Source organism: Choloepus didactylus, chromosome 16 (genome assembly GCF_015220235.1).
Source record: "Choloepus didactylus isolate mChoDid1 chromosome 16, mChoDid1.pri, whole genome shotgun sequence".
NCBI classification, from domain to species: domain Eukaryota; kingdom Metazoa; phylum Chordata; class Mammalia; order Pilosa; family Megalonychidae; genus Choloepus; species Choloepus didactylus.
Window position 1 is genome coordinate 23,633,151 of NC_051322.1, and position 14,282 is coordinate 23,647,432.

The following is a 14,282-nucleotide window of genomic DNA, read 5'->3' on the forward strand; positions in this document are numbered from 1 at the left end:
TTTCAGGTTTTCATATTTTCAGAGCCATATAAAACATTAAATTTCTTAGTTCCAAAGAAATTGAAAAAAGATATACAAAAAGAACATTTTCATTTTACTGGTCCAAAAAACAAGATATTCATTTTTGTTTTGTAACTATTAACATTTTCCATTTCAAAGTTTAATATAGTAAAATAATTAAATGATAAGCAAGTACCAAGCACAAATTTTATATCTACAATTTATGCTTTATGCTAGCTTAAGAAATATTTGTGGAAAGTACCATTATTGACAGATAAATATCATAATTAGAGTCCTTCACTCTGGGATTTCAGCCCACCCCATATCAATGGTCTAAATGAATTCACGGATCAATACATTTATTTCCAAAATATTCAGCCCTACAATCTGAAAAAGGTAATAAGGTATTATTGGACAGGCAGCAAAGAATAGGAGTTAGGCCTACTACAAACTCTAAAGGCTCCACCACTTACTAGCTATGTGACTTGGCCAAGTTACTTTACCTTTCCGTGCCTCAGTTTTCTCATCTGTAAAAAGGGTAACAGAAGTACCTACCTTATAGGGTGAAGAGCATTAAATGAGATAATATTTGTAAAGTGCTTAGAACAGATCCTGACTCAAAGTAGTGCTTCCTAAGTATATGCTAGATTAATAAAAACATTCTTGATATGGTCAACTCTCAATAGAGTATAATAAAATTAGGGCTTAAAAAATTATTTCCAGGACTTTGAGAAAATAGTAATAATAATATCAGTAGTAGTAGCATTAATATTATTAACACTAGTAGTAATAATATTAAAATAGTATTCTCCCAAACTTAAAAAAAAAAATTATGATGACACTTCTCACAAAATTCTGAAGCCAGCCACTAAACGCCTATCATTCATTACATATGTGTCACAACAAGGGCAAGCATTTTAACTAAATACACATTTTGAATCAAATATTAGTGGAAACTAAGTAGACACAAATCTAGGATTATATGTACTCAAGAGCTAGTACACAGTTCATTTGTTAACACAGAACTGTGACCTACTCCCTCATTCCAGTTTTTATAAATTGTATAATTTTCTACAACCACTCATGTGGGAGAACTGTGTTTTCGAATTTAAAGGGGAAACACTGAAATGACATTAAAAATACTAAACTGTGTTGAGTCAAAAAAAAGGTAATAAACAGTGACAAAAATAAAACAGCTTTTTTTTTAAAGCAAGAATAAAATCAAACTATCATTCACACCTGGCAGAGCCCTTTTTCATATGATCACCAATAAAAGTCGCATTGGTCATGCTCATTAAGGTATTTGCCAAAGATATGATAGACAGGAGATGCTGTGTGGTGACAGCTCGGGACACGCCGTAAGTTCCCTTTCCAACTCCCTCAGTAGCTGGCAGCTTCTTTCCTACTTCTGCTTTCCCATGTGACAGTTTACAAGCAGCCTGATTATAACCAGGAAGCATCAGTGACATATGACCTCCTCTCGATAAGAGACCAAATGAAACTGTGCAATGAGGTTTCAGCATTCCAAGGCGATCAAGACAAACTTCATCCAGAACTTCATTCAAACCCCAGGCATGAAGGCAGGACATGAACAATTTTGCAGTGTCCATAGTTAAATTATATTCTAATAGAGTCAGTGGCTTGGATTTGCTGGCCCGATATTCGGGATCACTTTCTTCCCTTCTCTGCCTCATTATCTCCTCATCCTCCTCTTCATCATCAAGGAGATGCTCCTTTATGTTCTCTTTGATAGTTTCTTTCACTTGTTGGAAGAGAACTGCTGCTCGTTTTCCAGTTAGAAAAGAGCCCCCTTTGTCTGAACTGCTAGATGCTTTTTGCAAATTCTCTGGGGAAATAAGCGCAGTATTCGGCCTAGAGACTTCTTCAGTCAGGAGTTGAATAATCAAGGCTTCCACATCAAAGAAAAGCACATGTATGTCCGGGTCTGTTAGGTTTGTCTTTATTGCTTGAACCATCAGGGAGTTATGAGAATATTTAGGTAAATTCCCCTGCAATAAATATGTTTAAAAGATGGTTATAATTAAAATTTTTAATTTCATATATTCATTAATGAACAATAAATAAAGAAATTTAAATGCTTATTAAGTTGTTCTTTTAGGAATCTCTATCACTAAAAGTAACATACTAACTTTGCCTTTATATAGTTAGCAACATGAAAAAGATATGAGCTTACACTTAGAAATCTTTGCTGAAACAATTACAAAATTGTCAATTAATTTTAAAATAAAACAGGAAATAAAGAGGTTTGTAGAGGATCTTTTGACCCATAAAACAGTTTAAAAATTTTTTCCGTAACTTAATAAGCAAATTCTACCTCTGAGAATGAACTACTATTCAACCTGAAATAATAATCTGTTTATCATAGCTACTGCTCCTTTTAAATTGCTACTCCATCAAATCCCTCCTTTTTTGCTTTACCTTCAATCCCTCCCTGTGTATAGATCCCTTTCCCCCAAAAGAGAACATGTCCAAGTCTACTTTCGATCCTAATAAAAAGTGTTCTCCCCTTCTACCTATTTCCCTCCCTCTCTACTGTCCTTTTTAGCTAAATTTACTGAAAATAGTAGACTAATCCAATGGACACTTTTCAGTCCCTTTCTTACTTAATCTCTTTGTTTTTTCTTTCTTGGGAGAGATGCAGGGAGAGAGGAAAGGAGGGAGGGAGAAAGAAGGAAGGGAAGGAGGGAGAAAGGGGGAGAAAGAGAAGAAAGAGGGAGAGAAAACATTAAATAAAAAGCCACTTCTCAAGCTTCTTAATGAACACTCTGCTGATGAGACTTCTAATTCTGATCAACCCGTCTCAGTCAGCTGGTCTCAGTCAGCTGCCCTGATAACTCACTCCCCCTGAGCCAGCTAACCCACTCCCTTCCACACTGGAACTACCACTAGTCCTAAAGGGCTCCCTAATCTCCTTCATCAGCCAGACCAGCCTCCTGATGGAGTTCCAACTATTTCCAATTGCTTGTATTTTCATGTCCCACTGTACCTCATATTTTGCATGTCCTAATGTCAACTATCCCATCAAACCTGTTGTACCTCCTAAATCATCAGTTTGGATTATCACTCTGGTATAAAGTGTAAGCTATAAAGCTTAGCATTATTCTCAACTACCAGCCCCCCACCCCCCCCCCCAATCCCCTCCCTTCAAGCCAATACTATAAAACTCTATTCATTTCCCAGCCTGCAAACCTCCAGGATCACTCCTCTTCCTTTCAATCCCCACCATCATTAATAAATCTACAGCCTTATCTTTGTTCCTTTGGGCAAGTTTCACTGACCACAGTCTCTCCTTGCTCCAATCTGACCTCCACAGAGCCACGCAACCTCTTTCTGAAGCACAAATCTAATCATGTCACTCTTCTCCCCCAAATTTTCCATTACCATGGGCTAAGATAAATAGAAAATATAAAACTATTTAAAACAATCAAAATAGTGGTGAATATCTGATGCTGCGATGAAAAAGTACTTTCTAAGCAGACATAAATTTAAACTTCAATACTTAAAAAAAAAACTTAAAAAGCAAATAAGTAACAGGTACAAAAAGTACGATAAATAGGACTGAAGAGTTATAATCTATATGAATATTTCTTAAAATCAATAAGCAAAATACAATGCCCAAAGAAAAGGGGGAAAAAACTGTGAAGGTCAAGGACAATTCACAGGAAAAAATACAAGTCAATAATTTTACCAAAGAAACTGCTCAAACCAGTTGTCAAGGAAATCAAAGTTCAAATAACCAAAAGATATCATTTGGGGTTTATAAATTGAGCATACAGTAAACACTAAAAATTACTTATCGCTAGCCAAATGTATAGTGAGAGTCAAGCCCACATACGGCAGGTGTGAATTTACATATCAGCTTTTATGAGCTCTTAAGATTTCCACTGTTTGACCCAGTATATTTATTTCTAGACTCCTATCCTGAATAATCAGAAATACAGAAAGGGATTTACATACAAAGATGTTCAGTGAACATCTATTGTGAACATATATAATACCCATTATTTTAAATAGAAAATAACCTAAATATCTAACAATAAGTAGGTAAATAATTTAAGCATATCCATATAATAGAACAAATACTACAACCATTAAAAACATTCTTTCTCAGCTTATTTAACATGGGCAAAATGCCCATGTTCTGATCTTAAGTGAGCTAAAACTACACACACACACACACACACACACACACACACACACACAAAGAGTATGGCCAAGTTCCTTTATTTAATCTTAAGTACACGTATGTGCCTGGAGAGAAACTGGGAAGAAGTAAATGAAAATGTTAATAGCAATTACATTTTTGTGAGAATTATAGACAATTTTAATGTCTCTTCATGTTTTATATATTTCGAAAATTGTACATAGTCAATAGATATTATTTTTGTAGTTAGAAAATAAAGTTCTAGGATAAAATGCAGACTCCTTTAGCACAACATTTGAGTCTATCACGGTTTGATACCAAATACTTTTCCAGACTTACCAAATGCTCTAGCTCTAGCCACCATAAACCATGGTCTCTCACCACCAATCCTTTCATTTATGCTACTGCCTTGACCTAAAATACTTCTTTTTTATTTTACTTCAACCCTTCTCTTCTCCCAAGACCCTAGTTCTCCCAAGAAAAGTTAGTCCACAATAAATCTAGCTCCTATAACATTTGACGTCTACTATATAAGTATGACATATTCACAAGTCTTTGTCATATTTATGTAATTAATTGTTCCATGTATTTACATTTTCCTGTACTCTATGGAACCATTTCAGACTTGAAGACCAACTGCATCTTACTCATCTTGTATAACTCCAAACCCATCAGAGTACCTGGCAGAATGAACCAAGAACATTACAAAAATCTTTAGTAAATTATTTTTAAATTGCTAATTAACTCTTCAGTCATATAAAATTACAGTGAATCCCCTTAACTGGTCTCACTTCTGTCTAAATTTTCACTCCATCTGATGATATTTTTCTGGCTTAAGAGGCTTCAAGAGCATATTATAACCCAAGGATAAAATCCAGACTTCTTTGCAAAGCACAAAAAATCCTCCAGTATATATTGCTGCCAACCTATCCAATTTCATCTCTAACCACATTACCCTATATATTTCACCAACCAAATTAACCACCTGTGCTTTCCAGAACCACACAGTTTTAGGCATTTGTTCCTCTGCATATCCACATGCCAGAATTCCACTTCTTCCTCCATCTCACTATTCCCATTCAAGTCACACTTCTACCCAGCCTTCAAGAAGCATCTCAAGTGGCTCCTTTTCCAAAAGTTATTTCCAGAATTCCCTAGGCAGGCTTGAGAACTGCTTCCTTTGTACAAACCTCTAATTCTGGATTGAATGAGTGATGTCTATACTATAAAGAACCTAAGGTACATAAGTAATGTGATAAATTTGCCCTACACAAATATGAAGTAAAAAAATAAAATAAAATAAGGATATTTGAATCTCATCCCTGTATTTAATTCATTCATTTCACATTCACCTAACATCTATTATGGCATGGATTTGTCCAAAGCACCAAGGATACAAAGATGAATAAGAGATAGAACTCAAAACTAACCGATAATGACACATAAACAAATTATTTCAATGCCGTATGAATGGTGCTGTAAGTAAAGGGGATTGCAAGGTACAATACAGAGCACAAAGGAGAAAGTACCAACCTCACCTTGGGTGACCAGGAAGACCCTGATAGAAGAGCACTCCTGGTAGAAAGATGCGAAACTGTGAAAAAGGATAAATGCAAGAAACATTATGGGATGAGTGGTGATGAAACCACAAGTGGCCAGGATAAAGAATGCAAAGGCTGGTATGCTGAGATCACCGAGGGTCACACTAAGACTTCTGAACTTTGTCTTGCAGGCCGGAGGAATCTGTAAAGCTATGCTTCTCTCTGAATCATCAGTGGTGCTTGTTAAAAACACAGGTTCCTGGACCTGATATCAGACCTGAGTCAGAATCCCTGGGAACAGGCTAAAAATGGGTCTAATGAGAGCCCCCAGACGATGTATGTAATAAAGATTGAGGACCATAGTCTAAAAGGCTATAATGAGGGCGTAACATGGTCAAATTTAATTTTATAAGTGTTTATTTACCAATGATCTAGAGGTTGGCTAGAAAGAAGCAAGAATAGAGCCAAGACTATGAATTGGGAGGCAAAAGAAGCCAGCCAGATGAAGGAATACAAATAGGCAATAGCACCTTTTTATTTTTCACAGTACTGTGCTTCATATTCACTTTTTCAAACTTTGAATGTACTAAGCTTAATGCTTTGCACCTACCAACACTAATTTGAATAAATGATACATGAAAATTATATATTTATAATAAATATATTACATATACTAGAATATTATTGATATGAAAATTATTGGTAATTCTAGCTACCACATACTTTGTTTTTGCTGTGGCTCAGGCACTCTGCTAGGCATGAGGGTTGGTTATGTGAGAACATGAGATAAAATATCATCTTATATCAATATTGGATAGAAAGGTCTGACACTAGGTATGAGGGAACAGCTATCATCAACATTAGGTAAAACAAAGGGCCCCCCACAGTGCCTCAGTAGATACTACCTTTCCAGGAATGATCTCTGAAATTCTTTTAAGAGAAGAGATAGAGACTACTACTACCAAAGACATAAAATCAAAAATGTTTGGTAAAGAAATTCTTGAAGCAACAAGAATGGCTTGAAAAAATAAAAAATAAAATACAGCAAGAGTGAGGATCAGGCAGACTTTTTAGCTCTCTCATCTGAGGTCACCTACATATGTGGCCCTCTCAGCACCCCCAGATCTGCCCATGTTTTCTCTCTCTCTGGGACACAGCCAGCAGACAGCCCAGGTGGTTGGCAACTGAAAGGTTGTCTGATGTCTGGTACCACGATTATCTGGATGTGATCGTACATGTGACTCCTCTCATCACAACCTCTCAGGGCTCCTGACTGTGTCATAGCAGTCATCTACAGTCAGAAAAAGAGAGGATGAGAGAAGAAAGAAAACAACAAAAGCAGGTAAAAAGAGAATGTGGGAGACTGAAGAAAGAAAAAAACAACTCATTCCTGACTCCTGATAAATTATAATACCTGACATCACCAAGTCCTGAAGAAGACCTATAATCTCTAACAAAGTATCGTCGTTACAACAGAATATAGATATCCTGTAATGCTGCAAAGATAAGATTTTATCTAAAAATATGGAGAAATAATGTTCAAATATCTTCTAAAGCACCAAGTTCTAAATTTTACTATTAATTATAGATGCATGAAGATGGCCGTCAGAATTAATCACTGACATGCTTGATATTCTTATATGTTACAGTAAGATTAGCTATAGGAAAATGAATAAAAACATCTATCAAATTCCAAGAGTCTCCTGGCTTAATCATAAGATAAATATGTTTAGAGTAAATAACTTCTTCAAATCATCTTATATCCTTAACAATTTCAAATGCAGTCTATTTAATCCAGGAAATTCTTTAACAGGAACATGAGGGTGCTTGTTCTGCTAACTTTATTAAGAATATCTGAAATGTGTGCTCACAAACTCAACTTTACATCATGCAGGAAGATTAAATTCAATTCAACAGATATTTGTGAAGTGACTATTATGTGAAAGATCTTGGAAGAAAATAAAGCCTTTGTCCTCAAGACAATAGTTGAAAAGGAGCAATAAAGAAACTAAATCAAAAAGTATATACAAATGGTCTCAAGTTTGTTTAATGAAACTCAATGGTAAATGCAATATACACAACTGCCACCTTAAAAGGCTAATAGGACAGATACATTTGGCATTTTCAATGGAAGTACTAAGCCTATTATAATTTTATGTTTTCCCTATAAGGAAAAATACAGATCGAGTCATTTCAGAATTTAAGTAAGAAACTTCACTTAAAATATTACAAAAATGAAACAACAGGTAAAGATTATTGAATTGCTTGCTCATCACTGTGAACCTATGGCAAACACATTTAAGAGTAGGAGGTAAAATTGTGACTCAAGACAGAGCCAAAATAAAATGACAACACTATGATCATGAAATTAACCTTTCCAAGCATAGGTATTTTTCAACACATGCATGCATATATATACACATTGCCAGCAGTAGCTACCAGCAACCAAAAAAGCAATAACAATCCACAGAAGAAAAAATGTTGATGTATCCTTATTATAACATTTATCATGATTATATATTTGAATATATGTTAGGTTAAGTCATGTCTGCTGAAATACCTGGTAACTTTGTCCTCTAAAAATAATGTAATAATGATATTTTAAGTATATTTCATATAACCTGACTAAAATAAATTCTAAACAAGGACAATGACAATAATTTTATGCTTTCACCATTCATTGATGGCAAACTTAATTCTGAACCAACTTTTTCATATCACGGTTTTCAAGACCATATTTAAAGTTACTTGTTAAAATAATTTATTTTTCCTGAAAGATCACTGAATCTAATCTATAGCTATAATCTCAAATGGTTCAGATTTCTACCTAAAACACAGTTACTTTAAACCAGTGCCCATTACAGACATCAGCTAATGTTGATGCTAAAGTGTAAAGCAGAAGAGTGGATGATTTTTTTAAAAATCTAAATCTGCTTTGAAACCAGAGATATGAAGAAGAAGGCTAGGAAATGTTCTATATCTAATACACAAACAAGTACATGTTTCTATGAATATCAATACTGCATCCTTAAAAAGAATACAAGAAAAAATACGTATTTGAAAATCTTGATATCCTATTTCACAAAAATAATTATGTAGGCATCATATTTACAACACGTTCTAAATAATTTTTAATTTCATAAGTATGGTACAAAGAACTGGCTTATTAAGAATATTTTGGCAAAAATAAATTTAAAAGTACAATCATTTTGCTCTTGATTTGGGGTAGGATATTTTATTGAATAAAGGCCTTTAAGAGAATTTCTGAGATTCTGAGGCATAATGTTATTAAATGTGAAAGGTTCACTAAATACAATAAGTTAATGTCTTAATGTACTTTAAAAATATTCTAAAATTAGAAAAATGCTCCATCTATTAAAAAGTATCCAGAAGATGGTTTTTAAAATCAACTATTTTAGTGCTAAGAAAAAAGAAGGAAGGGAAGGAGGTAGGAAGGAAGAGAGAGAGAAGAGAGTAGGACGGGAGGTGCAAAAACTAAAAATATCAAGAAAATGTGTAAGACTAAAATGGATATTTGGTGCCCTCTGCTGTTATCTTGCTGTTACTTAATACCAATGGTTAAGAAAACACTTAAAATAAGATGATTTCTTTTTCACAGAATCCATTTAATTGGAATTAGACAATCTACTTATCTTAAATATTTCATTTTTGATAGGATGGATTTTGTGATTAGGTATGGAAGACAATGTAGTCTAATTAGAGTTAATGTTATTTCACTTCCTTTCACATGTTTCATTAACAAGTATATTAATTAATAAGCATAAACAAAAAGAGATATTTAACCTTTTAGAAGGGTTTTAAGGTTTAATACTGCCTATAATTTATTTCCTATGACATGGATAAAATATAAATTATTCATTAGAAGTAAATTATCAGTATTAAATATAAATGTTTAGATCATGCCTTTCATTTAAAAAATCTTAAGGGATTTCTACAGGCCATGTCTTACTGGATAAAAATGTTTGGATATTAATAATATCTGAAGTGTATTAACATATTAAGAGATTAGAAGATCAATATATTAAAACTTCCCATAACAGTGGCACAAAAGAGATTGATTTTCAACACTTCCTGAAGGACCAAGTTACCCAAGGGGTGAGACGGGAAACCCGGAGGCCAGGGCAGCCCCACTCCTCCAGTACATAGACTTCACATGACTCCATTAACTTCCCAGCATCAATTCTATCCTCCAAATAAAGAAAAGACTACTACTCTACCTCAGAGAGATGAGGTAAAAAGCCAACACGAGCAGTATTCTTTTCACCGGTAAACCAGAGATGATAAAGCTCAGAACATCTGTTCTCAAATGAGTATGTTAAAGATACATGTGAAAATAGTTTAAACCAACCAAAGCAAAGAAGCTAAAAATCCAAAGAACCTCTGTTATAACTTGACATATACCTCCTGGGTATGCCAAAAGCTCTTAACACATTTGTGAAAAGAATGAAAACAGGATGATATTCTGGGAAGGAAACCTGGTAAGAAAAAAGATGGCAAGACTAACAATGACAAAAGGAAAAGGAGAGAAGAAAACGGCTCCAAACTACACTGAGTCACTGTGGTGAGCAATACCAAATTCCAGAAACATTCATGCTCAAGTAGTTTCTGTTCTATTTTTAACTCTCTTCTGCCTGACTCAGCACCCCTCTCACTTTTCTTGCTGTGCACTCACCACCCATCCCTGCACATGCACATACTGCTGCCTTTGCCCGGGATGTTCTTTCCCGTTTGTCTTCCTGATGTCAAGCCTCTATGCAGTGTCCCTCTCTCTCTTCAGAAAAGCCTCTCCAGCAAGTCTTCCAGTCAGTTCATCCCCTCAAGGCTCTGTCCTACTTTGTCCATACCTTACAAAGCTCACCACAATGAATTGTACACTTGTCTGCCACATTAGAGTGGCAACTCCTCAATGCCACGGCCTGCTGGGTGTGGGTGTGATTAATGCACTCTACAGTTGGTTCTAGCTTGAGGCCTAGCTCATAGTATGAACTGAACATGTGCTGACTAAATGAACAAATGAATCAATGAATCAAAAGTATTAAACTAGTGTGTGTTGAGTACCTATTATGATAAATGTCTTCAAACACATTATCCCATTTAATCTTCATTATTTCCCCCATTTTAAAACTAAGAAAACTGAAGCTAAGAGAATAAGCCTGTCATACAGCTAGCCAATGGTAAGATATGAAGAAGTTGGGTTACTCCTAAGGAAAGGGGTGATTCCACTCACATTAATTAACCCTCAAAATATGGAGTCACGCACAATGATTCAAGGAATATTTTGTGCTGGGCACTGGCAATACAAGGAGGAACACAACATGGTCTTCTGAAAAGCTCTTAGTCTGATATAGAGCAGTGATTCTCAGCAGGGGCAGTTTTTCCCTAGCCACAAAGGACACTTGTCAATGGTCAGAGACATCATTTGTGGTCACAACTAGGGGATGCTCCTGGCATCCAGTGGGTGGAAGTCAGGAACTCTACTAAACATCCTACAATGCGCAAGACAGCCCACTAGAACCAAGAACTAACCAGCCCAAAATGTCAATAGTGCCAAGATCAAGAAAGTCTGATACAGAGAAATAAATATGTAAACAAACAGACATAATTGCTTACATGTATTAGTACAATAGAATAAATACTATGATAGAAACACAAACCAAGTATCAGTGAATCATAGAGGAAGCTCCAACTAACTCTGCCTGATTTGGCAGGATTACCTGAAAAATTCAGGGAGGCTCTGCAGGGTCAAGTGGTCATAGAAGTGAGGTTCATGATGAGTAGGAGTTAGTCAGCTGGGACAGGAGGGAGGGGACTGAAGCATTCCGGATATAGCAAATAGCAAGTACTACATTTACTGCGATACAGGTAAAGAGGTAATGGAGCTTGGGGAAACAAGTTACACTGCACAATGAAAAATAAAAATCTTGATTTTTGCTGATGAAGCCTCTTCTTTTTGTCTTTCCCTTTCTTTTTTCTACCTCTTACTTTCCACCCATCCACTCCCCTGAGAAAATATCACTTTTATCAAGGCTAATCACTGCTAGGTATTGGTATAATTAAGAAAAGTGTGATTTATACAAAAATAAGAAGAGTGAGATATATAGGGGAGACATTATTGGAAAGATCTTTGGGTACACTTTGCCTATTTCAGCCTATGGAAGGCACTGTACAGAATTCCAACCATAACCACCGTACACCAATTATACTTCCCCTCCTTGGACGCGGCAATAAACTGCCTCCCTGAGATAACTAATATATTTCCATCCAAGGTTAATTTTAGAGCCTGCAGTAGCATGTCCTATAAATTTTATGAGTTTCACTTTTGAAAATTTTAAAAACCTCAAAATCATTGTCACTGACACATAGCCTTGCTCCTAAGAGACTTCACCATCCATGTAGGTCAGTGATTTTCAACTATGGGTCTGCAGCACTTGGTGGGCAAGGAAGTCCTCCTTGCATATGTAAAAGAATTCAAAGTAGAAGCACAAATAACACAATGTTAAGCACAGAGTCATTTAGTAACAAAGTGAGTTACTATGGTTACATTTGCTAGATTTGCTATTTACACATTTTGCTGTTTATAATTTTAAATTAGCATAGGACTATAATTTTCCAGAGGCTTTCAGCATTCTAATTAGATGTCACACTATCATGAAAGGGAGAGTAATGGTATAAAGATACTACTGCATGTGAAAGTGTGGATAACCCACAGAAGGGATGCTCTGACAGCAGTGCATTCTAAATATTAATTTCCAATTGCTACCACTCTTTTTAAAACTATAAATTTCTATTAGTTTCAGCATTTAGTTTGTTTGTTAAAGCTTATATATTCACATCAAAAACATTGTGAAGTATTATTTTACCAAAACTAGATTAAAACATGTACACTCATTGTCCTACACTCAATCCCTGCTCCCAAATTTGCCTGCCTGTCAGCACTTTATTCTGATACCCACTGAAAAGGAGAAAAAACTGGGAATGTGGGCTGTGGGGTCTTTTGTGCCACTAAAGAGTAAAAGCCATTGTGACCCTTACAAGTCTTTGGCTGTCTCAACTCCAGTCAACTTCCCCTCCACTATACCTTAGCCAACCCCTCACACAGCCATGTACACAGGATCCTGTCCCCACCTAAGAAATCATGAACATTAATATCCCCACCATGACCACAATCTCCTATAGCTCTAGCTCTCCCACTGCACCTGCTCTTCAACCTCTTAGAACAGTGGCTCACAAACTTTGCTGCACATTAGAATCACCTGGGGAGCTTTAAAACTACCACCAATTCATCAGAATGTCCACCGGTAGGAGCCAGGCACCAGAGTTTCTGAAAGATCCCCAGGTAATTTCAATGTGCAGCAAAGTCTGGGGACCACTGTCATACAGGAATTCAATCCCTGGATTCCACATTTTTTCTCAAAGACTGTCAGACCCTAGTCCTTTTCCTTGAACTTAGACAGCTCCCTCTCTCATTCCCCTCGGTCACCTTTGTAAATCTTTACCACTCTCAAGTACCCTATGCAAGCACTCCCTGGCTCCTGCCCTCCCCACAAGATAATCTTACCTCCTACTTCTTAGAGCAACTGGAAGGCTTTAGAATGTTTTCTTCTCAATTCCCATCCACTACCCACAGAAACATATACATCCAGACACAAGCCTTTCCTCTTTCTCTTTCAGTTTGAGAAAACAAGATTTTTCTCCTCCAGTTCAAAATCAATTGCTTTCCCTCTGCCTTTGAAATCTGCAATTCTCTCATCCCTTGCAGGATCTAGCTTCATCAATTACCCCTTCCCTATCCAGATCTTGAATCTTCCCCTCTCTACTGGCTCTTTAGCCTCAGTCCCCAAACACTCTCAACTGTCTTTAAAATTGCATCCCCCTCTAGCTACTTATTCTCTTTCTACTTCCCCCTCATACAAACTTTTCAAAAAATATCCCACACTTGCTATTTCTACTTCCACACTTCCCACTCACTCCTTAACCTATCAAAATCAAGCTTCTACCCTGCCCTGACATCCTGGGGAGAGAGTTCTGAAAAAGGATACAATTAACCTCATTGGCAAACACATTTTAATCCTTCTAATATGCAACATCTATTGCATTTGACACAACTGATCACTCTACCTCCCTGGAACTCGTAATTTTGTTTGTCTTTCAGCACATACTCCCGGTTCCCTTCAGACTTTTCACACCACTCCTTTCCCAAACGGTTTCCTCTATGTGCCCTGACGGTTGATATCCCCTAGATATCTCAGCACACTTTCTATCTCTGGATGATGTCAGCCACTTCCTGGCCATCTGTACCTTAGAGATTCCTCAATCTGCATATCCTTTACCAAGCTCCCCCTGCAAGTTTCACACCCTTAAATTGAATCTCTGACAAGTATCTCAAAATAGATAATCCATAGGAACCTCATACCATATACAAAGCAACTCATCATCATACCCCCACAAAATCTGTTCCTACATTCAATATAACACTTGTGATTCAATCACCCAGTCAGAAGACCTTTGAGTCAACCTTCCACCAATACCTAATCAATTACTAGGTCCTGCTGAAT

At 36.2% G+C, this 14,282-nt stretch overlaps 1 protein-coding gene across 4 annotated transcripts in view; it reads right to left on the minus strand.

Annotated features, from left to right (window-relative positions):
• Window positions 1–14,282, minus strand: part of WDR7 (WD repeat domain 7) — a 430,734-nt gene that overhangs the window by 286,909 nt on the left and 129,543 nt on the right. For all 4 annotated transcript variants that reach the window (XM_037806351.1, XM_037806353.1, XM_037806352.1 and 1 more), the window contains exon 15: window positions 1,240–2,009. In XM_037806351.1, the coding sequence (XP_037662279.1) occupies window positions 1,240–2,009 (770 nt within the window). The remainder of the gene's footprint in view (window positions 1–1,239; window positions 2,010–14,282) is intronic.